The 24,981-nt window shown below is 47.9% G+C and overlaps 1 protein-coding gene across 2 annotated transcripts in view; it reads left to right on the top strand.

Moving 5' to 3' along the window:
• The first annotated feature begins 434 nt into the window (after positions 1-434).
• Positions 435-24,981, top strand: part of map3k5 (mitogen-activated protein kinase kinase kinase 5) — a 69,495-nt gene continuing 44,948 nt past the window's right edge. Inside the window, exons 1-3 of one of the 2 annotated variants that reach the window (XM_076037640.1) lie at positions 435-1,405; positions 15,596-15,735; positions 17,570-17,593. In XM_076037640.1, coding sequence (XP_075893755.1) covers positions 1,000-1,405; positions 15,596-15,735; positions 17,570-17,593 — 570 coding nt within the window. In that variant the 5' untranslated portion in view covers positions 435-999. Of the gene's footprint in view, positions 1,406-1,511; positions 1,582-15,595; positions 15,736-17,569; positions 17,594-24,981 lie in introns of those variants that run through there. The other variant, XM_076037641.1, reaches the window with a different exon arrangement.

Here is a 24,981-nt window from a genome sequence, read left to right as displayed (position 1 = left end):
CATTATTTGCTGGCTGGGTTTTATTTGGTTCAACTGGCACTTTTCCACGCTGAAACTGTCGACTAAGCAAAACGCTTCGGGCATGTCGTTTCTAGTAAGTGTAGTACAATTCAGGAGTAGTTCATGCCTAGGGGCGGAATCTGCACTATGACAACTACTACTGCTACTGTTACTGCTACTACTACTACTACTACTACTACTACTTCTACTGCTACTGCTCCTGCTACTGCTAGCCCACACACACACACACACACACACACACACACACACACACACACACGGTGTCTCCTCTCGTTTTTTCTTTTTTTCTTTTTCAACCAGACTTCCCCCTGTCGTTTCTCCGCCCAGTTGTTGCGCGCGAGCCTGGTCCGTGGGAGATAACGCAAGCGAAAACAGGGCAGGGCTGTCGCGCGCGCGCACACACACAACGAGGCTGGCGAGTGGCGACGCGTCGCTGCGTGCGCACCGGTTGCTTCTCGCTCTCATCGCCTCGGAGCCGACAACGTCGCCCGTCCGCGCGCGTGACACTCCTCGTTACCGTCGCTCTCTCGCGCTGACACACACACACACACACACACACACGGCGGCGTCGTCGCTCAACTTTCGAGAACTAGTTCCGCCGTTGACGTTGGGCGCGAAGGAGGAGGGCACGTGCGGATTTTGCTGCCTTGTGAACCTCGTGCTTTGACTTGCAACAACAACCCCCCCAAAAAAAATCCCAAACAACAACATAGTCGTGACTTCAAACCCTCCTCCTTCCTCCCTCCTCCCTCCCTCCCCCGGTAGCTTCGGAGCGCCTCTGTCTGCACGGGGAGTGAGTGCACGCAGCATGGTGCGCGGTCGCACCTCGGCCTCTCACGCACTGTTTACCTGCGACGACACGGAGATATCAAACTGAGGAAGCTCCATGGGTGACCGCCCCGCGTAACCGCCGCCTCTCGATGGAGGGTCCCCCCGAGAGACACAGCAGCAACGGCAGTGAGTGACGCTCGAACCACCATGAGCCAGGACCAGGACGGGATATCCCTGCCGGTGCCTCCCCTCGGAGTCTGCCCGGGGAGGGAGCGCTCCGGCGGCGGAGGAGGAATCCCCGCAGCCGGGACTTTCTGGCAGGACTCGGCGGTCGTCGGCGCCACCGCCGCGGGGCTGATTCCTACCATCCCGGGCAGCCCGCTGGACGCCGGCGGCGGCGGGTTGCTCACCACCGGCAAGTCGTCCAAGAGCAGGCCGGTGACGGTGGCTTACGTGGTGAACAGCGAGGCGAGCCAGCAGAGCAACGCCGAGAGCATGGCGCTGCAGTGCCTGCGGGACGCCTGCGACACGGTGGGCAGCAAGCTGGAGACCGTCAACTTCAGCAAGCTGGACTTCGGGGAGACCACGGTGCTGGACAGCTTCTACAACGCAGGTGGGTCGCAGTTGCACAACCAAAAATGAATTCACTTTACTGGTCTGCAACAGTGAGCTCTCGAGTTCGCGCGCCCCCCCCCCCCTCTCAATAATCCACTGTGAGATTCAGCCAGCGTGTGATGGAATGCCTCAGGAATGCATACCTCACTTGTCAGCCGGTGTCAGAGGTCAAAGGTGATTTCTCTCCCTCTTCCTCCTTCTCTCTCGCTCTCGCTCCTCCTCCTCTCTTTCTGGGAAACTGTAGTTTGCCTGCAGGACAGGTTGCTCCTGCACTTCCACAAACACAGCGGCCGCGGCACTGCGTGTCAGGGCTCGACGCCGCAGGCCTCGCGTGTCCCACGTAAAGCCTGGAGGACGCCGAGGCCAAAATTTAAGCTTTGTTTGGTTTCCGCAGATGTGGGTTTTTGATTGTTGCGCTCCCCCCTGTTCCGTTGTGAACTCCTCGCACTCGGTGAGCGAGTGAGTGAGCGAGCGAGCGTCGACGCCAGTGTCTTTCCACTGGAGTCGTGCCTGCAGTGAAACAAAAGTCGTGCAAGCTCACTACGGCGGTTGGCACCGACTCTTCCTGGAAATAAGCAGTCGTGTCGTAAACACGGCGGAGGTCATCGGAAAAGAGGATCTTTCGGGGGGGGGGGGTTGCGGTCAAATAATCGCCGCTGTAGTTCATCCCCTCCGCCGGCCGGCTTGTTGAGGTTCCAAGAAAAAAAAAAAAAAAAAAAGGCAGACACTGTTTACATTTCACTTGTGTTTTTAAATACCGAGACTGGCTCTGCAAATGTTTTCGCCAGCTGTTGTTAACCAGCGGCATGAGGCCTTAAAAAGAGTCAAATCTGTAGATGCAGCAGCACAACTGTACTGAGCGTTCAAGTACTGGGCTGCGCATTGTAATGCAGTCTCCAAGCAGCAGCTGTAGGAGGTCCCACTTTGTTGTGGTAAAGGTCATCTGTATGAAAGTGCCTTGAAAGGCATGGATGCTAGGTTGTTTGTGATTTGTTCTAATTTTGGTCAAGCATAGAAAGTGTCTGAAAAGCAAATGGGAAACTTTTTATTCCCAAAAGTTTTGCAAAGACTTTTTGGGCCACGCGTTCTTTGTCAAGTCCCTGTGATGCTGTTGGAAATACCCTGATGCAAAATGACTACATCATGGCTTCCTGTTGATGTGAATGACTGGCCGGGCCTCCCACACATTTAAGGGCAGAGGGAACACCTGACTCGGGGTGTTGCTCCTCACATGGGAGCAGAATCAGGCCACTTGTGGCGTCACGAAAGGGCCAGAATTGCTGGAAACGAATCTCTCAGCTAAAGTCGCTTGTCTTGAAAGAGAAAACTTACTTTGATTCTCATTCTTTCCAATGTTTTTTTTCTTTTTTTATTTATTGCTGCCTTATCACTGATTCAGTGTTCAGTGTCTTTTTTTAAAAATTTTTACTTGCGCTTTTGTTCAGCCACACTAGACTTAGTAAGAGTAGAGTTCACCAGTCAAGGCAAAACAGGCTTGTTGCTTGTCTAAACATCATCGTCATTACTTGTACAAACGCATCAAATTCTTGTTATTATTATTTTTTTTATATATATATATATTTTTTTTTTACCTGCGCTGGAATTCAATCAGAATTTTGCACGTGAGGCTGTGGTCTGTTTCAACTGTAAACACTCGTCTGCGTTTGAACGACCACAATAACCTCCGAAACAAACAGAGTCCGCAAGTATGCCGCTTCCACACAGATACCAGGGAAATGCCAGCACTGGAATGAGCAGCTGTGGACTGAGAACCGTCATTTACAGCGGTACTGCATTGGCTTAGCCTCTGCAGCAAATGGAAAGTTCTCTCTGATTTGGGATCTGAGACCAAAACAAGAGAAGAAGAAGAAGAAGAAGAAGAAGAAGAAGAAGAAGAAGAAGAAGAAGACGATGACAATGCGGATGGCAGCCTGCATAAATCACAAGGCATCACCTACTGTGATGATAGAAGTGAAAGCACTCTAAGGAGAATGCTCGACATTAAACAAGTTAAAAAATTACTCTAATCATTTAAAAAAAAAAAAAAAAAAAAAACTGTAGCTTTGGGATAAAGTTTCTCAATGCGTCTAAAGTGCACTTGAACCTTTGTATGTGAACTCAGTTTGGCCCTCTGTTGACTTTTGAATGAGCGTGTCCAAATTCACTGTCATTGCATAACACGCTGCTCTCTTACAAGGCGACGAGCCACACATCAACCGCAACCGCAAGTGTTCGATCCATCAGTGATGACCGCCAAATCTTCCGCTTCGATGGACTCTCGCATGACCCTCGACCGTCCTCACCATTGCGCCGTTCGCGTTTCGCCGTCGCCTGACCGAGACTTGGGCCACGCCGAAATTGACGCTGTCAGGGTTGCATTGTGCCCGCCGCGCTGACACACCAGTGCGTCCTTGTGTTTGTCACAGCTGTGGTATGCAGGGCTTATCTCTCCGGTTACTCATTAGGTTGCGTTTCCCTCTAATTGACTGGGAGAAACAATAGCAATTCTTTTTAAAGCGGCTTTGCTTCTGTTTGCAGACCGGAAGCTTGACGGCACCAAGTAGCAACACAACTCCCAGTGTGTTTTTGGTTTGTTTGTTTGTTTGTTTTTTTTGGTTTGTTTTTTTATTCGGTGCCCGAGGTGTTGTCATTGTGAGCAGCCGTGTGCTTCAGACCAGAGCCTCGCGCTAACATCGATCTGCTCAGGGTTCACCTGTGCAGGACTGCTCTCGCGGAGCTTTGCATCTGTGATGAAATCCCCATCAGCTGCTCCTCGGCTAAGTTGTTTATCTTCCCTCCTGCTTGCGCCGCTCGTCAGAGGTCAGAGAGCACAAGGTCAGCGGGAATAAGCCTGCAGGTTGATCCCTGGTGGTGTGTGTGTGCGTGCGTGCGTGTGTGTGTGAGTCACCCCGGCGGGGGAGAGGAATCCCACTGACAGGAACAGAAACGCTCGCGAGGAAAACTACTCTGCCCGGGCCGGCGCAGTGACTGCGTTTCTCCAGAGGAAGTTGTGCGGTGACTCAAAATCGGAAGCCGACTTGTCGAAGTTACGTCAGCTTGTTTTGCTTTGGCGTCCCGCGGGCATGTGGTGGCGGCGGCGGCGGCACGCTGCTCCGTCCGTCCCCTCGCCGAAGTCGCCTTCCACCCCTGCGTCGTCCTTCAACGGGATGGTAATTAATCATTACGCCTCGGTGCAAGTGCGCTGCCGGATCGGCCCCTCCCCCTCCAGAGGAGTTCATTCGAGGCCACCAAAGAACACAGACACTGGAGGAGATCAAAACTGTCTCTGCAACCTGAACATTTACCTTTTGCTGTCCTAAAAAAAATAGTTTATTTACTTTATGTTAGGAAAGAAAAACAAAAACAGATGTTTTATGCACATTATACCAAACGTCTTTTTGTCTCTTTGGCTTTGGGCTGCTCCCTTCACTGGCCTCCATCTGACCCTGTCCTCTGCATCCCCTCCTCTCACGCCAACGGCCTTAAAACGAAATGCAAATAAACTGAACTGACACGATCTGAGATCCTCCTGCGTGCGCACGTCTTTCGGTTGAACCCGGACTGGGCGAGGCACCTTCCAAAGAACTGCTTTTGACTCTTTGGAAGTGGAACATCATAAATGTGTTACGGAGGACTGGAACAGTGACAAAACAGAAGAGGGGGAAGGGAAAAAAAGCCAGAGTGAGACATCTCGACCGCTGAGGGAGCGCTTGACAGGTTCCGATGCCAGCTGTGGTTTGTTTGTAGTCTTTGATGTCGTGGTGGCAGTCGCAAATTAATGAATGCATTGTTGTAGAGTTGTTCTTGGTGAACAAATGAAACCTCCCCCTCCATGCTGTTCTACTGGGCAGCAGCTTGGCTGAGCTCCAAGCAAAGTGTGGCTTAACGTTGTCTTTTAGGATGTCCAGTGATGGAAGAAGGAAAGAAAGGTCAATAGTTCACAGGTTAAGACGGAAAACAATTCCTCAAGGCAGCCAATGTAGCATCAAGTCTGACGGCTTGGGTGAAATTTTTTGAAGTGGCTTCTTGTTTCTTCGGCATAGATACAAATGCCTCTTGTGTAGTGCAAAGCAGGAAATGAATTAAGTGGACGAGTCAGGGCAGCGTGCGTGGCAGCATGGGATTTCTCCCAGCATGCTGCTCTGTCAGCTGTGGATGAATTCGCATTCTGTTCTCAGCTCCTTCACCCCCCCTCCCCCCCATCCCCTCCCCACCTCCCTCTGGGGCCCTCCGGCGCTGCAGTTTGTAAAAATCTCTTGGTGCGCGAAAAGTAAAACAAAAGTGCACAAGAGGTACAAAGGGCCAGTCTGCAGCGCCGACCGGCCTCATTTCCTGCATTATCGTGTTCCAGGGATCGCTTTCTTTCCGTGCGAGCTTGCGACCGAAAAACAAAGGCAACATTAAGGTCTGCGCTGGCCAGGGCGTCTGAACTGGGAGGGAGGGGGGACAAAAAAAGAAATGCCCATTGTCTTCTGTTTCACACGCTGTCCTTTGGGAGTGGACATGCATTGGCAGACAGAAATTCCGAGCGGAGTGACTTGGAAGGCCCTCTTCTCCCATTCCCAGAGTTGTATTTTTGGGAACAGTGTGAATGGCGCCTGTTTTTGCTGTTGGGAATTTTTTCTTTCTTCTGTAGAAATACAAACTTTTTTAAGACCCCACTAGCCAGTCAAGTCACCAGTGTGGCATTCTCATACGCCTATTTTTGGCTTTTGGCACAAATAACTACGCTTTTAAAAAAAATAATTCTTCTTTCAATAGTTGAGTCAAGTCCATTATGTTTGTGTCTCATATCCTGCTTCCGTTTTAAGGCGAGGTTGCAAGAGTTACTTTATTTAACACTATAATGTCACGCCCATAGTCCGATCTTTCTTTTTCATCTCGGAGTCCTCGGTCTCCTTGTATGATGTAAGACTACAAAACTGCATGGAGCCCAGTCCCATGTCACCCCCTGGCCGTACCGCTTCCTTTTGCGCATTCCCGTGAAGGGCTTGGCTCTCCCAATCCTCGTGGGGACGGTGGGGAAGGGTGAAGTAAGGTGAAAACGAGCCCTTCAAACTAAAACCAGCTCAGTGGTCTGGTGGTAGAGTGTCCGCCCTGAGACTGGGAGGTCTCAATGGTACCCATTGCCTCCCTGCTTGGCGCTCGGTGTTCGGGGTTGGACGGGACTTGTCCAGGGTGTCACCCTGCCTTTGCCCTACGACGGCTGGGAGAGGCTCCAGCAGACCCCCGCAACTCTGAGTGCAGGAGGAAGCGAGTATTGAAAATAGATGGATGGATCCATCTTCAGAATGTAACAATCTGTGGCAGTGAAACCTTGGAAATTTTCAAACGGTGTGGTATAGGGCAGTGGTCCCCAACCTTTTTAGCGCCACGGCCCGGTTTAATGTGAGACAAGGCAATCGACGCTCATGTTGCTTGCTAGCTTGCTAGCTCGTGGGTTTAATCTTGCGGTAACGCATCAGACGACCGAGACAAGCGCCTTGACATGCGTCAAGAGGTGAGCGTTAAATGGACGTAACGGAGAGAATCCGGTAATTTTTCAAAATTGTTCCGCGGCCCGGTGGTTGGGGACCACCGGTATAGGGTATTGCTCAGACGAGATGATTCCACTAGAAGATGGTAGCGCAATCCAAAGGAACAACTCACAAATCATCTGTATTTTCTCAGTTCATAAAGACTCAAGTTATGAAGAACTCTGCCTTACATTGAAGTCACTGCCGACTTGTGATCGTTGTCCCAGGGCGAGATCTAGTTGTTTGTGACTTGGTTCCGAGGTTCAAGGGATAGAGGACTGGGGTCAGGGTCAAAATGAGAACTTGGTATCGGGGCCCTTAGCCTTCTGTTAACAGCCCTCTGGTCGAACCCAACTTTATGTATGGTATATTTCACACTGTGTGCCGCTTTTACTGGCAGCAACCGAGCCCAAGTAAAAAAATCGACCCGCATCTGCCGCGGGGCTCAGACCCACGACAGCTATGCTCAGCTATGCTCTCCTCGAAATTTGGCAGAGGTCCTTTTGCTTTAGCTTCAGGGGGGGGGGAGGAAGAAAAAAAAAGCTTCTGATGGTATGGGAAGATTCCAGTGGATCCTGCAGGCGACCGGCATCGCTTCACAGTGTCTGTCCAGCCTCGGTGTGGTACCGAGCCGGAAATTCTCCAGCGCGAGCCTCAGCCGCCCCTCTCCGCTGCCTCAGCAGCGGCAAACGGAGCGCTTCGCCTGAACCTCTCGCAGCCCCGTCGAGTCGCCATGGTTACAACATCTTATGCGTAGTAGTTATGTAATTGATTTGAACAAGTGCTTTTGTTTACCTGGCCTACCCGTCTTGTTCTTACGCGCTCTCCAGGGCCGAGCACAGTGAAACGTCCGACCTCTGCAGAGCGCCCCCCTGAGTGACCGGTGCAAACTGCGGCGTTGCAGTGCTGCAGACCTGCAGGGCTAACAAGCAGGGCGACAGGGTTACGATGACATTCTGACAAATCCAAAGTGTTTTATCTCTCTCTCTCTCTCTCTCTCTCTCACTCTCTCTCTCTCTCTCTCTCCCTCAACTGAGATCCCATGCCCACACGTACTGGTGTCTTGTGCGTCTCACACAAAATGCCGCCGCCAGACGAGATTGTTTCTCAGATTTACATGTGTTTGCAGTGTTGTATATACAATGGTGGGGGGGGAAAAAAAGTTTTTCCACACTTGATGCATTTGCGATGTATCACTTTCAAGTCTCCAAGTGGGACTTCCTCAAGGGCAGCCACCCACAACCCACACGCTCCCTACTGCCTGTTCCCTGTTCCGCCCGGGTCAAAACTGGATTCTTCTGCAAGATAATGCTCCTTGGAGAACAACCAGGAAAAGAGCTGGAATTATTATTTATTTAATTTACTTGTTCGCAAAAAAACCCCCAAATATTTATTTGCGTCAGTCTGATGCGGCCACATTTTGACATTTGACTAATTTGGAGTTTCTCTGAGGTCTTTTCTTCCACCATAATACTTCTCTTTTCTTCTTCTTTGTGTTGCCAGGCAAGATGGTTTGTAAATTCTGCTGATGGTACGGCACATTCAAGTCTGACAAAAGTCCCCAGCAGATTATTCCTTGACCACATTAAATGCTGTGGTCCAGTGGTGGCAGAAAACAAAACAAAAGAATACATGCTTTTATTTTGAAAGCTTTTTTTCAACTGCTTCTCATTAGTTGGATTTCATTTCATAACTGTTCATGAAAGCATTAAGACTGTGAAATGCTGAAATTGATGAATCTTGTTCATGTAACAACCTCATGATTTCCCAAGGTCCATCACGGCTGCGGTTCCACTAATACTTTTTGAAACCTTGTGTCTCTGAAGTGGCACTTTTCCGGTGGATCTAACTCAGTGTCAAAGAGAAAATCTCCCTCCCAAGCATGTCAGGGTCACCGGGGAGCTGTAGCGTACCCCAAGCTGACGTTGCATTTGAAGGTCGAGGCCACGTTCTGGCCGGTTGCCAACTCATTTTGGGAAACCAGTGTGATCCGGCTGCGCTGCTTCGTTGCCTGGTGTTGCGTCAGTCTTTTAGGCTGCAATCACCTGCATCGCCTGCCCCTGTGATCCAACGCGGGCACGGACACTAAAAACTGCCCGACTCAATATCACACAGTGGGTCGGTCCTGTTGCGTTAATTGCATGAAACGAACCCGTCGGCTTCTGGGGCTGAATTTGGTGTGAATTACAGCTTTTAAGTAAGACTCCGGAACTGCTTTTTTTTTTCCTCTTCTCACAGCATTCTGAGCACATTCTTCGCTTTTTACAGGATTGCACCCCCGGCAGTCTGCGGCGAATGGAGTTGCTTCATCATATGTGCGAACTGTGCATTTCAAACATTCAGCAGGCCGCATGTTCAGGAAACTGCAGATTTGAATATTTGCATATGCCCAAAATCATGCAGTGTGTGTGCGTCCAGTGCGCTGACTGTTGCGATGTAATGACTCACAACACTCACTAATCTGGTGATGAATGCCTGGCGGTGAGATGGCTGCGCAGGCTTTTAAAAATATGTTTCGGCTACAAACCTTAGACCCTTTTTTTTTTTTTTTTTTTATATGTCCGTCAGTGGTGGCAAACTAGCTCAGTGAAGGCTGCTTCTGATTTAGCCGATGCATCACCGTTGCAAGTCGATTAAAGTGGTCCTATTATCAAAAATAGACCTTTTCAGCTCTTTAAAGTGTCTTCTTGCGGTCCTGGCATAGCAATTAACACAGCGCACAAACAACACAAGGTACAGAAATACTATAATCAGTGTTTTTCTGCATTGGCTAGCCTTTCCCCCCTGTCGATGATCACAGTGAATGTGGGCGAGGTGTCACTGCGGGAGAGCTGTGCCATCTTGCCCACTAACTAGCGCTAGCAGTGAGCCGCTGGCCGATCGCGAGGGTTTGGGGCTGTCCCAAGGGCGATCCTCTTCGGGCCGAGTGAGAGGAGCGCTTGTTTTGCGGTGACCCGCACGGCTCAAACAGACCTCGCTTGTCGTCGGGGCGCGGTCCTGCGAAATGCACCCGTTGCGTCTAATTAAATCACTTCCCGCTTCTCCGCCGTGTCCGTCATCAGCGCGTCGACCCTGTCACCGTGGTGCGTTTTCTGCGTACCTCCGCGAGGAGGATGCACGGTGTCAACGGTTCACTGCCCTCGCGATGACAGAAAGTGCTCGTGGAGGCGCCCGGTGGATTGATGAGACGTTTTGCTTGTCTTTTTTTTTGTTGCCTTCGGTTAAACGGCGGACGCTCGAACGTCACCCGCTGCAGAGGCAGCCACAGTGCTGGGTGTGTTGAAATGAAGGTTAGCACAGTGACTCGATGACTCAAGTCGCTGTGCCACCGGGTTCACGCAGCCTTTTGTCAACACAGCGCTGGCAGTCCTGCTGTTCCTCTGGCGCGACCCCGCTGCACCGGGAGAAAGCGACTACTTCGCTGTCAGGAAACAATCAGACAGTGTGAGACAAAGCAAGTGGATTTTTTTTTTTTTTTTTTTTTTTTTTTTTTTCTTTTTGTAAAGGGACAGTTCAACATTTTTTGGGGTGCAAATTTACCTACTGCTGTAGCAATGCCTTGTGTGCCTTTAAAGGCCCACTGCGTAAAATTTAGCTTGACTATGACTTTTGTATCGGCTTATACAAAAGCTTATACATTGACAAAAGTGTACACTGGCAGTACAATAAAAGTCATTGGGTTCGCTACTCTCAAACGGCCCTTGAATGTGTAAGAATAAACATGGAGCAAAGGCCTTGCTCCCAGTTAGCCGCCAGCTCGGACCACCGTTTCCCAGGCAATCCGGCGAGCCACCGTAAATTCTCGGCCTCCTTAAAAATTTTACACATTGGACCTTTGATGATCAGCGGATGTCTTGACTGGAGCCACTCGGTAAACCACACACGTCCCTCTCCCTCGAAACCCATCAAATGCAACACAATCCAACAAGCGCTACCCTGCACATTCAACATAATAATAATCTATATGATTATTAATGTATCATTATTTAGGACACGTGAAGCAAATAATTTTTTATTTTTTTTTAAGTGGGTGGACTAACAAGGTGCCACCTCAAACAGTGCCGTGGTTACTTAATGGGTTTTCGAGGCGGAAAAATAAATGACACACCGGCTTCTTCTCAACAAACAAACATAATATTTTAATGACAGAGGGCGCTGCACTAAACATGGCCTGTTGGAATCGGCCCCCGCCCAGCAGGTGCATCGGGACTGTCGTTCCGACCGAGCGTTTGCCTTAGAAACAACTCTGTGTCGTAATACTACATCATTATTTGACGGCGTGGTGATGGTGCAGGTCACGACTTGTCCACAAGTGTGGTTTTGAGTTGTTGCATTGTGTCTTTGGTGAGTTTTTGAGGGGGGGGGGGTAACTGAAACTGCTCACACTCCATCCCGTTCGTCTAGGATCTTCAAAACGACAGTCGTTGTGATAACTTCAGGAACCGGACCTGCTCAGATAAGCAAAGGTATTATGGCCGTAGGCAAATTTGCCTACACGTTGAACCGTCCCCATTGGATCACATCGTAGATCATGGAGATCAGAACTGTCTCGCTTGCCTTGAGGCGATTGAACGCACCAAACGTCATCAGACCTCGCCAAACAATCGCTCTCCTGCAGAATAACAATCTGTTTGCTGCCTGCCGTGTTGAATTCCATACATTCAACTTAACCTTCGCCCGTGCATTTATTCAAGCCTGTTCTTTTTCTCAAAGCTCTTTGAGGCGGATGGAGTTTCTCCGCGGCGACGTGCGACTTACCAACGCGCACGTATCAAACCGCACGGCTGCGTCGGCCGCTATCGGCCTGTTTGTGTTTAAAGCCTTGTCCCGATGTAATATTGATGGAGTACTCCCGGCAGCGGAGACCTCAGGCTCGGGCTCATCTTTTATTCATCGGCTGACCTGCTGCACTCCTTGGATGCTGACGTCCGGCTGCATTTTCGGGCGCTTCCAGTGGATGGGCTGAAGGAACGTGCGCAACGGTCCCACGATGCATGTCGTGAAAGGTGCTTTTCAACTCGTGAAAACGTAATAAAAAAAAAACACCAGGATTTTTTTTTTTTTTTTTCCGCTCCGTCTTGGGAAGGAAACAGAAAATGAACCCCGGCTTGATTGCCAACGTGATTGGCAGAGAATCTCGACGCGGCTGTGAAAAGCGCTTTGGGGAAAGGACGGAGGCGTTCTCCTCCCCTCCTCCCCCTTCCGGATGTCAGGATTGGACTCGGTGCACTCGATAGGAGAGCGTTCACGGTGATTTTCAAAGATGCCGGCTGCTCATCCAAGAGAGCGGCTCCCTCTCGATGATTGAGCGTTGAGCTCTTCGCTCGCATGGAGGGGGAGGGGGAGGGGAGGGGAGGGGAGGGCCGACGACGAGCAAGGGCCCGCCGCCTGCCGGCTAAATTAGCGTTAGCTGATGAGCGAGCGGCTCCGTGGACCCTCATCACGTACGACGGCACTTTGAGAAGCCTGCCGCTGATTGGCTCCACCCTCTTGTGCTGCGCCGGCATGCACCCGCTGAAGTACGCAACAACGCTGGTCACCGCTACTGTCACCGCTACTGTCACCTTCCTATTTGTTGCAAGGGAGACTTTACTGGAAGACGTCTTGATAAGGTCGTGCATGTATCCGTGAGTTTGACCACCAATTGTTGGATGGACTTAAAATTCAGATCCTTTGCTGGAAGTTTTAAATTGTTATCATCGTTGTCATTGTCAGTCTTTGGTGTCAGTCACAGTTTTAAGTTTCTGACTTTCTCTTGCGAACACTTTAAAGTCAAGGACTTTAAGATCAAAGATTGAGTTCCATCTCAGTGCTGCGCGGTGCGTAAAAACTGTATTTCTGCTGCTCGTGCCCAGATAAGAGCGGTGACAAAAAAAAAAAGAGTTCCTGCGACAGCCAAATCTCAATCACTCTTACGTCTCCGTGTGTAATTCCTTTTTAATGCAGTTGCCTAAACGCTACCCGCTCCCTCCCGCACGTGGCGCACGTGGCGCCGGTACATCCGGGTCAAAACCTGGTTGTTTCACCCGGGACGCACGTCAAGGGAAATAACAGTCGAGTTTAATTTGCATCTGTTTAAGCGTGTGTGTGTGTGTGTGCTGCACAGCCACACCTACTGGAACACAAAAAGGGCTTTCCACAAATATCCCATGGTAAAAATTCGAGATTTTTTTTTTTTTTCTCAAGGTGTCTAGAAACTTTTGCCCATGACTGCAATTCACAAATTCGTAGTCCTGCAAAGCACTCCACCGAGCTTCTTCTATGTCCATTTCTAAATCTGAAATCTCAAGCTTCTCTCATTTGGATGCAGCACCCGGCGAGATTATCAGTGCGGTTAGACTGAAATGTCACCAGCGTCGCCGTCATTCATTCTCGACACAGAAGGAGCCGCTCCACCGCTCCAGATCGCTAATTGCGACGCTTTCAACTTAAAAAAAAAAAAAAAAAAGGAAGAAGAAGAAAAAAAAAAGGATGAGAACGGAATGTAATCTTCCCTGAGCCGCGGGGGAACAGTGTCGGCCTTTTTTCTTGTTCTGTCTGTCAGCTATAAAACGATCAACAGTCCGACTGCCGGCGTGCAGCTGCAAATCAAAAGTTTCCTTTGGTCAGAGCGGTGCCACCCGTCATTTCTCCCCCTCTCGCCGACTCCAGGTGAGTGAACGCCCTGAGTGCAAAGTCTTCCAGCCGGTAAGGGACGCTTTAACCAAGAGTTGGAAGTTCCCACTGGGGGTGGGGGGAGCATGGTTGGTCCTGCTGGGCTGGCTCAGTTGTAACAGTGTTTGTTGACACAGAGTGATGGATGGTTGGAAGAAGACACAGGAACCAGGGTGAGGTGTTGTCTCTGCGGGTGTGTCAGCGCCTCCACTGGGCTCATGTGTTTTTGTTGCTAGGCGTGCTCGGGAGCCCCTCGCGAGGTCGTATTTTCCCGCTAAACACGCCGGCTTTAAAGGGGCTTTGGGCTTTTTCGCCAGGATCGCTCGCGTTCCGCTCAGCTCATGAACGAGCTCTTTTGTCGCGCTGCCGCCGCCGCCGCCACCGTGCTTTGCCGGCGGAGGCGCCCACCCAAGGCCGGGAACTCTCCTCCACCCCTCCTCCCAGAGTCTCCCCTGCCGGCTTGAGTGACACTTTGCAATATTTGGTCTCGTTGACCCGTCGATCCGGGGCTGTTGCTCAGAGACGTGGCTGCCGAGTGGTGTTTGTGTTCGCTGACAGGGTCGAGGAGGTGAGTCAGACCACCTCCTCGGCTGCAAATTGCTCCATTTCCCACAAGTGCGCGTCTGAATTGGCCTCAATTGTCTCTCTTGACACTGCAATCCATACTCGCCGGCGTCGCATTGAGAGTCAACCGCAACATTCGGCTCAATTCTTTTTGCCCTTAATTGACAGTGCATGGAAGTTCGGCCCACAGTGCTCGTCTTTATACTAGTAAAGATTAGGCAAGTTCGTGTTTTCTTCATTTTCAACCGCTTTACATACAAACTGTGCAGCTGTGACTGCCGCGTTATATATGATGCATGGTTTCAGATTGTTCAGCAGAAAACTAAATAATAGAGGGCGGCGCAAAACCACACGTCGGGAAGGCAAAACCAGAAGATCTGCACTTTACAATTCTTTGTTGTAAATAGTTCATGCGTTTTCCACCGGTTGTCGAATTTCTTTCTGGATTAACACAGAATTCCGTAATTACAAAGTCGCTCGCCTTGGACAAGTTGTCACCACATTACGTGGTCAACTTGGTCGAATTCGCCGCACACTGGGTAACCACGTTCAAAGGCAGCACTCCAGCAGCAGCGCGCTAATTTGTGCATGAAGAGATGGCTTGCACCGCAGTTGATTCGGATAAATCGCTGTTTCAAGGAAGGGCGGGGGATCCATTCACGTAAGAATCGCGATTCTATTTATCGGACACGAGCCTGGATCGAGTGGTAAATTTTGAATATCAGTTTATATTAACTTCTCCACTGACCGTCTGCGCGCCCTGGCAGACATTGCTGCACGCTACGTTGCCATTAAGCTAGTTAATTTGCCGCAAAAAAAAACTCTTGCCGACAGCGCTATGGAGAATCAATAACTCTTCCGCCACCGTATGTTAATTTATCCACTTTATTTGCTGTTGCTTATCTGTTTAATATATCTTGGAACTTGTTCGTGTAGTCACTAAGAATTTAGACATACGAAAAAAAAGTTATATATTTAAAAGTACCATAAAACACTAATTTGTTATTTGTTTTCAATTTCATAGGTGTAACCTCCTGGGAGAAAGGAACAGCTAGCCTCATGTTTTATTTTGTGTAATTTTATTTCTGTCACAACATTTTTTTGTGGACAACATAGTATATAAACATGAACCAAGTTTTTGCCTTTTGTGTCCAAGTTCATCCATTGATATCATCATGTTCATCATTCATATACAAACTGCATTATGATTCAATGCAATAATGTGCCTCTTTGTTAATACACTACGTACTGTATCAATTCTTGAATGGGGAATCTTTTGATCTTGAGAGTAGTTTAAATCGAAAGTCGATTTCAAATTCCAACTGTGGCCTCGATAATCACGATCACGACCCTAACCCAAAGAGTCACGCCCCTGCTTTCAAGGTACGCGTTCACTGCTCGACCTCGGAGCCGTGGCATCGCCCTAACCTAGCATCTCTTCCAACCCTCCCCAGACATAGCTGTGGTGGAGATGACCGACGCCTTTCGCCAGCTCTCCCTCTTCTACCACCTGGGGGTCAGAGAGAGCTTCAGCATGGCCAACAACATCATCCTGTACTGCGACACTAACTCCGACTCCCTCCAGTCCCTGCAGGTAAGCCAGCCGGCCCCCCTTGCCCTCAGTCACTTCAAATGCACATCCAGGACAATTGTCGCATTTCACAAAGGTGGCGATGAACAGAAAGAAAGTATTTTTTTGAAGAGTGATTTTTTTTTTTTGAATCTTAGAAGAAGAAAAATGCAAAAAAAAACGTACCAAGACTGAACTGACAAGATGTAAACTGCCACGATGCAGCAACTTAAAGTAAAAGTGTGAAAGGCGAGGAAGAACTGATGCCAGCTGAATCAGCGCTCACATTCAGAGGCATGGAAGTTTGAAACATTGATCTTTAAAAAAAACCCAGAAGAACCCCAAACTGCTGCTTCTAGGTGACCCGAAGCATTGGAACACTGCCTGCCTTTATTCCCTGCACTGCAGCCGTTCTGTACAATCTGCTGCCGCTTCCATTAAAGTGGGCAAATTCTGAACTCACCCCCCCCCCCCCGCGCGCTCTTATTAAAGGGGTGAGAAATGAGTTGACAGAGCCGAACACCCTCCTCCCCCCCCACCCCTCTCTCCTTGTGCTCTGTCCTGGTGCCAGTCCTGCTGACTCTGCGGTCGCCTAACTGCACCTCACTCGGCCCCCCCCCCCACAGCCCCTCCCTCCCTCCCTCTCTCGGCTGCGTTTCCCTTTTGATCTCTCGTTTGAGCAGCACGAGTTTCCCCTTTTTTACTGCCCGAGACTCGCACCCGTGCGTGCGTGCGTGCGTGCACTCAACCGCGGTCAAAAGTCTCATTACCTGGATTTAACACAATGACAGGTGTATCATCTAAAGCAACAAAGGAAAAAAAAAAAAACTTGCTCGCACATATATTGAGAACCTTCTTTTGAACGAATGCATTTCCTGAAGCCACTGCTTAGCGGAGCCTTTTTCTGATGAAACCGCTGCGGCCGCGCCGTCGTCCTGTCAGTTGTCCCATCATCGTATCCATCATCGCTCAGTTTGGAGCCATTCTGCACAAATGCATTGTTGAAAGCCAGGCTGCCTTGCGTGTATGTTATGTGGAAGAAGAAGAAGAAGGAAGGGAAAAAAAAAACTGCCGACGCAATTTCTTTGGAGTCATAAAGTGGGAAAGTGAGACGAGGCCCCGGCTGGGTGGTTATCTAGAAAGCCTCTAATGACTGTTTACTGGACCAATAAAGTCGACCAGCCCCTTTGGAGGCAGGAAATAGGTTTTTCCTGTAGCGTTTAGTGTTTTTTGGTTTTTTTTTTTTTTTCTTTCTTAAAACCGCAAGTATCAGCACGCTTTTAGAAACAACTGCTTCTTCTAACGCGTTGGCTCGAATAAGCACTGCAGGTGACAGGAGAGCGAAGAGAGAGAGGTCAAAGGTCAAGCAGGCCGACGCTCGTTTTCGCATTTTTTTTCCCAAGCTGCTGGCGCCCGCCTCACACGTTTCGCAGCAAGCGAAAGGGTCGTTTGACGGGCGCGCCGACCTCGACTCTCGCGCGGCCGGACTCTCGCGCGTCCAGACGTGGGCGGCGGCTTGTGAGAGCCGCGCGGCGGACGGAGGCCTCGCGCCGCCAGCTTCCAGGTTGCACGGCGTGCTGATCTCACCCAGAAAGGAATCATTCATCGTCGGCCTGCGTCATTCGCATTCAGCAGTTTCCTTTGTAACCGAAAACCCCTATCGTGTCAAATGTACCCACCCCCCCCGTTGCTGCACCGCCTGACTTTTCCCGCCTTTGACGAGATGTCCCTGCGTCCGAGGCTGTGCTTGTCATTTAATCCTTTATCCATTCAGGAAAACGAATAAAAGAGCTGCACCTGGATCACTGCGTTGTTGGTCAAATCACTAATTGTGCCTGCTTGTGCCTTTGTCTTTCAGGAGATCATTTGCCAGAAAAACACTGTGAGTACACAAAGCATTTCTTTATATTTCTTTTTTCTACTTCTTCTTTCGTCCCCTCCCCCTTCTTTTGCCTTTCACGCATTTCTCACCCGTTGCTCGCACGTCGTGCGCAGACAATATGCTTTTTTCTTTTTTTCTTTCCTCGCTTCTAACACCTTCTGCTTTCCGCGCCTCGCCGCTGATTTCCTTTTCCGCGGCTCTCTGCCATTGTAAATGCCGTTCTTGTAAAAATGTAAAAGAAATATGCATATAGAGTTTTACTCCTTAGTTACGAGGACTTTCTTTTTCCTCCTTTCGCAGCTGACATCCCTCATGAATTACAGCGACCACACAGACTTGGTCTGCATAAAAAGGTGTCAACCGAATATTTTACTCAAATTATCGTTCTTCCTGACTGCCGCTTAAGTTAGAAAAAAAAAAGGGGGGTGAGAACATCATGTACCAAGGAAGACGTGGCTCTTGTCTGTGTTTGAAAAACCACAGTTTGTTCACCAGCCGCCTGTGCTTCCTGTGACATCAGAAAATCTAGATTTTATTTCAACTGGTGGCGCAAGATTTTGAGATGCGTCAACAGATTTTATTTTGCCGGGATTATTTTCAAGAACACAAACCAGGGCACACAAAGGAACAACCCCCCCCCCCCCCCCCCCCCCAAAAAAAAAAATCATTATGGATAAGATGGTTTTCTTTTGTCAGTGCTTCTTACCCAAGAAATTTTCTCCGTGTCAAGTCGTCCCAGGCTCGCTAGCTGGCACTGCATTAGTGGTAATAAGACTGAAGACTGACTCGTTCTAAAAGAGGAGCGCTTCACTTCGTTCCAGCTCATGTGACCTGTGCTGGTGTAGGGGAATCATCTTGTCTGGGAAATACCTCGTAGGCCTCCATCAGGAAGTCCTGGAAAATTTAAAGGCCCGGTTCGCCCTCACACTTCACCCCACCCCTGTGGACTGGGACATCCAGGCCCTTTACGGGAAGGTGTAAATTCTGAGGGAGGGGTCGGGTCAAAGGGGGAATCGGGATTGGGTGGCATTACTTTTCTTGAGTACAGAAAAGAATAGAATACCTTTATTTATCCCACATTGGGGAAATTTGCATAATTAAGCAACATATAGTGCAAAGACAAAAAAAATTAATATATGTATATGTATATGTGTATATATATGTATATGTATATGTATATGTATATATACATATATATATATATATATATATATATATATATATATATATATATATATATATATATACATATATATATATATATATATATATATATATATATACATATACATATATATATATATATATACATATATATATATATATATATATACATACGTTCCTATAGTGTAAGAAAGGAAAAGCAAGATATTGACATTTTATGGACAATTATTGGATGATTTACAAATTATTTACATAACATTGAAATTAGGGATGACTTGATACCTCCTTTTGATTTGCGATACCAATACTTTACCTTGAATATCTGCCGATACCGATACCATCTTACCACCTTAACTTCCTTGGAAATAGCTTATTTGCAAGGTGCATTCGTTCTGGATAACCATATCAAAAGCATCAATATTAGGATGATTAGAGGTGTTGTGAACTGCCGCGGGATCGGATCGGAAAGTTTCTTCTGCACATTCCGATATCCGTAATCCATATCCGTTACTGTAATTTTGTCCAGTATCGTACCAATACCGTTACCGATTCCCAATATCAGTTTGGGGCATCGCTAATTGAAATATAAATAAGTGTTGAGGTGAATAAAAAAATACATGTTTGAGTGCAGTCATGCAGCCGTTACAGGTCCAGGTTTCTGCACACCTGCACATACCAGGGCTAAAAGGTCACAAAGGATTAATTCTGGGGTTCAGTCCGAACGTGGTGAGCCACGTTGACGCTGGTGTGATTGAGGTGGAAGATCAGCAGCAGCAGCAGCAGCAGCAGCAGGAGGGCTGCTTGTTGTCAGGAGCGAGATGAGAAGCTCAGCCGACTTAAGTGGCTTTGCAGAGCAGAGGCAAGCGGCCCTGCGCCGCGTGGAACCTGCCGACCTCCGCCACTGACGCCCAAGAGCTGATTATCGTTGGCCGCCCGCGTGTCTAATCTTCCCTCATGCACTTAGCGCCTTTTGTTCCACCGCTCTTTGTGTTGCCTCTGCGGACCACTTAACCGACTCTGCACTTTTACATCAGTCAATTGTGCTGCTGTTGAAGAGAAACTTCTGAGTGATGCACCTCTCGTGACCGATGTCTGTTATGAAATCATAAAACAAAACAGACGTACAATAATTCAACTCACGGGGCCTTGTTCTTTTGAATTGGTTGATTGGAAATTGCAAAATTCTTTACATCAGCGGTCGCCAACCTTTTTTGCGCCAAGGACCGGTTTAATGTCAGGCAATATTTTCAGGGACCGGCCTTTACGGTGTGCTGGTTAAATACAACAAAAGGGCATGATATGGCCGCCGTAAAAACTGTGGTATTTTCAAAATATAATAAATAATAATAATAATATAATAATTTCTTTCTTTCAAAATACTCTAAATGCTTGTTATTATAAATAACAGGTTGCTTGGTCCCCAAGTGCCGAAGCAATTTTGAAGTCTTTATTAAGTCATTATAGACCCGGCTACCGCATATTATCAAGGGTGGGCTTAGCGCGTCGGGGTCTCCTGTCGAGATCAAATCCGTGTTTTAAGGCGAACCACTGGTATCGTCCGTAAAATGCAACTTTGTTTTTTCCTGGAAGTCGTGGGTTTTCCTCTGTCTCCTCATTGGGCCTTGTCCCCCTTTGCAAAGAAACTTTCCAAAGGCTTTTTTTCCACTAATTTTTTCAAAATAAAACATTGTTCAGACTCTGCTAATAAATAAAATGGAAGTAATATAAGTTATTTATTCTTTCTGCGCGGCCCGGCACCAAATGACCCACAGACCGGGGGTTGAAGACCACTGCTTTGCGTAGCCTAGCCGCCATTAATCGCTATCAATTCGCTCAATGGAGACTCCTCGCTTGGCAGGTCTTTGCAACATCTGTGCTTTCCCCGCATACCTACTTCTTGAATGTCATGTCTTTGTGCACAATACTGGTCAATGCTCAAAGGCACACAGGTAGGTTTAGCTCCCAAGCGTGTTACCTACCCAAACTGCCCTTGTGGTGAAGAGTTGCGCTGCAGTTTTGCATGAGAAAAGATGCTTCCTCCATGATTACACAAGAAAAACAAACACATCATCATTTTTTTTATAAAGCACTCTGTCTTAATGTAATTGGCTTTTGCATTTCCTTTTCTAATAACTACACCACACCGGCTTGGCACCATTTTTTTCCCGTGGGCGTAAACCACCGGCAATTTCCTCCGTCAGTCTGCGGTCAAAATAATTCAGCGACTTGAAGAGGACTCTATAAAAAGCCAAATGAAACCCCGTCGAGTCTGGTTGAAAGGGGCAAATATCACAAATCGTGCAGTACCCAGACGTGCATGTGGTGGCGCTCTTACTGTGCACGCGCTGCACAGTGTGGTTAAATCCACTGCTTGTGTCACGGATTTGCGTGCCCTGTTACTGCGATTGTGCGCACATTTCCCCTGGTGTGCATTCGTGCACGTTCATGCACGTTCAAAATGCCGTTTCCTGGAGCTCGCAGGGAAGGAAAAAAAACCAAAGCAGCTTCTCCAGTGAACAAGCAGCAGCACGTGCCTCCGTTTAAGGCAAATGAACTGCCACGCCGATCCGATAGGTCCCTGCTGGGGGTCCGAAAGATGGGCCGTCAGTGTGGCTGAGAAGCCGGGTGACTCATTCGCCAGGATGACCTCTCCCATTCAAGTCACATTTATGGAAATCACACCGGCACGTGCTTCTGTCCGTCGCAGAATAAAACTCCCGTTTATGCCAGTAAACCCGAGCAGACAAACCTGCCGTCTGAACGTCAACTTTGGGTGTCGACTCAACGCACGACCGGTGAAGGTCACGAGCTGGGGTCGTGCGGGAGGGAAGTGCTCACGTGTGGAGGGCTAAAAGGGCCAAAATTAAAAAAAAAAAAATTTACTTACTGTGTAACTGATTAATGAAATGTATAATTTATTACTATTTATGTTAAAAAAAAAATTAAAAAAAACTTCTGCTACCAAATTTTTTAGGTCGCTGAGTCATTTCTGCATTGAACTCCATTCTAACCATTCATTCATTCATTTTCCATACCCGCTTCTTCCTGAGATCAGGGTCACGAGGGTCTGTTGGAGCCTCTCCCAGCTGTCGATGGCAGGGTGACACCCTGGACAAGTCGCCAGTTCATCGCAGGGCCACTTAGAGGGCCAATTCCAATTCCTCCCTTAACTCCCCAATCTCAACCCTCGGCCTTAACCCTCAATCTTTGGCCCTCAATCTTGGCCCTCAAATATAAGTGTAAGGGTATCTTGTGACTTAGAAATGGGACAACCCTTAAGTGCAGTTACGTCTTCAGACTGTGGGGGGCGGCCTTACGCCAAAGCTACGTCCAGTCTGTCAAGAAGACTCCGACGACGAAGAAGAAGGAGAAGAAGAAAAAGACAACGAAAAAGAAGAAGTCCTCCGTCGCTACACAACGAGGTATACAAGTAACGTGAAGCCGGTCCGGCTGACAAGCATCGTAAAGTAAAAAAAATTTAAAATGTTACGCAACAACGATGTTAATAATCCATAAAAAAGTCTTAAATTAAGACAATGAAATGGTTTTGTAATATTTATAACTTTATTAACTAAGAAAATACTTCCATTTGTAGCTCGCTTTTTTCATCGCCATTTTTCGAAAATACGTAATGCCTTCTGGGTAGCCCTTACTCCCAAGGGTGGTGCCGGAGAATCTCAATATTGAGGGCGATTCAGCCCTTAATCTTGTCCCTCAACTTGACATTCTTAGAATCGGGACAGCACTTGCGGGAGCGTGCATTTTTGAGATTGAGGGTTAAGGGAGGAATTGGAATTCACCCAGAGAGTCACACTCACATGCACCCTTACAGACAATTTAGAGTGTTCAATTGACCTCAAATGCACGTTTTTGGAGTGTGGGAGGACGGTGGAGAACCCGGAGAGAACCCGTGCAGACACAGGGAGAACATGCAAACTCCACACAGAAAGGTCCCAGGTCCGGGCCCCGGAATTGAACCCACGACCTTCTTGCTGTGAGGCGGCAGCGCTAACCACTGCGCCACCGTGTCGCCCCCCCATCTCAAGATGTGCTTAACAAGTATGCAAGCATTTAAGTGTTTGATGAAGACCCATTTCCCTTGTCTAATTAAAAGTGATTGATAGAATTCCAAGTGTGCAATCTTCTGTGTGGACACACCAAAAGTAGGCTGTTTTAGTCGTAAATATATCAACCATGCTTCGTTTAGCACACGCAACTAAGTGTGATGATAATGCAAAGCTTTGTTTTCGGAAATGTTTACACTTTTTATCGCAGATTTAAAACATTGAACTTTTGTAATGACGGCCGCATATTAGATTGAATTCGACATTCAAGGCAGCAACTGCCGCATCCTGACTGATTTCCCTGCACTAGTAATGTTCTAAGAGCATTCCAGTAGATTATTTCATGAAGCTGGTTATCATGGAGTTCAGTGCAAAAATGAGAGCCTGACCCCAAACTTTTGAATGGTAGTGTATGTAATTACTTTGAATGGAATTAATTATTCCACGCTCCTGTGTTGTGGCACTTAATGATTTTTTTTTTTTCTGCCAAACTCGCCCATCAAAGTAAGAGGGTGGGGCAAATCTAGTCTGATCCACTGCTTTGGTCTGAAGTCTTTCCAAACATAAACAAGTAGAAGAAGTAGTCATCATCTTTAAAAAAAAAAAAAAGAAAAAGGCATTCACCAGAATATCTCCAGAGATATTTTTGACCTTGCAGAGTTTGAATATGTTCAGTAGCTCTGCACCAGTCCATTATCTGGAAGCAATATTCTGTGACTTGATGTGCAGGGCGACCAATGAGGTGTTCGGATCCACCTTCCAACTTTGGTCGGCGAGTTTGACAGATAAAATAGAATACGTCACAAAATGATGACATGTTTTTGTACATAAAATGAAGTAATATTCAGTAATATGTATTAATGATACATACATACTAAGTATTTTACGATCTATCTATTTCATTTTGGCACTTTTAGTCCTCCATACTCACCAGCCGATGGTTTTTGCTGCTTCACCCTCCTTTCACTTCCCTTTTTTTTTTTCACCCCTGGCAGCGAGAGAGAGCTGCTTTTCTCTCGCTCTTGACTCGACGAGGCGGCTGCAGAACCTGAAACGGCGCTAGAATATTGTTCAAGCCGTCAGGATGCAGCTGGGTAACAGCCCAACCGCCCTCGGAATACTCCGCTCGCGCTGTGTTGTGTGTGCACCGCCGCACACTCTGGGAATAGCTCCCCTTGAAAGAGGCCGCTGCCGCGTCTCGTCTCTTCAGGACGTCGCCGTCTTTCTCTCTTTTCATCCCCGTCTTTTGCACGAAACGCCGCGCAGCACTTTCCTTATTTGCTCAGCGCTGGCGTGCACGTGGCAGAAGGGCGCAGGTGCCATTTTTACGTGTGCAAATTTGTCGCTCTGTCACAATTTTGCGTTCCCCGGACCTTTTTTTTTTCTTCTTCTTGCATTCGCAGGAGAAACAAATGTTTTGAATGCATCAGTCGAATGCTTTTGTTCCTCCACGCTAATATAGCGTATGCACGGACGGAGCGGCAACAGTTTGCATGCATGAAATAAAAGGCTGCGCTTCGCGTGTTGACGCTTGCACAAGGCCTTGCACGATGATACCGGATCCTGATACTGGAGCTCAAAGAAACAAATATGCAAACAAAAGATAAACATTGTGTTTGGATCTGGGGTCTGTACTGGAGCCACACTGGATGCAAAGTTGCATTCAAAGCAGTTTATTTCTGCCTTTCCTTAAGTTGCAGGATCTGCTGAATGCCAAGTAATTTTTGCCAAATAGTTCTCAAGAAAATACCTTTCTGTCAAGTAAAGTGTTAAACGATTCAAATACTATTAAACAAACTTCAAATTCACAATAAACCTCTTTAAATTAATCAATGTAATGCTAATGAAAAGAATGACACTGAACTTACATTGAACAAACAAAAGACACAGCGAAGATCGCCAGCTTAGCATGTTTGTAGTTTCTAAGTATCTGTAGCTAGTGACTAAACTGGAGTGTTTGTTTCGCCGCTTCCACAAGGCTTTGGTGTTGAGGGGAACTACTTCATCGCAGCTGCCGGCTGCTCACTGAAGACAGCGGCTTAGCGAGGCTGCTGCCTGTGCAGGCAGATCACAGCCAGAGGCTCGTGCAAAAAAAACACACCAAGCAAAACAAAAACCATCTCGGAGGGGAAACACTTCAGACTTCCTCCAGCAAAACCG

This window comes from Nelusetta ayraudi, unplaced genomic scaffold (genome assembly GCF_046127955.1).
Source record: "Nelusetta ayraudi isolate G7.1 ecotype Tasmania unplaced genomic scaffold, CSIRO-AGI_Nayr_v1 ptg000052l, whole genome shotgun sequence".
In the NCBI taxonomy this organism is placed as follows: Eukaryota; Metazoa; Chordata; class Actinopteri; order Tetraodontiformes; family Monacanthidae; genus Nelusetta; species Nelusetta ayraudi.
The sequence above is the reverse complement of the archived record's forward strand: the minus strand, read 5'-3'. Positions and strand labels throughout refer to the sequence as shown.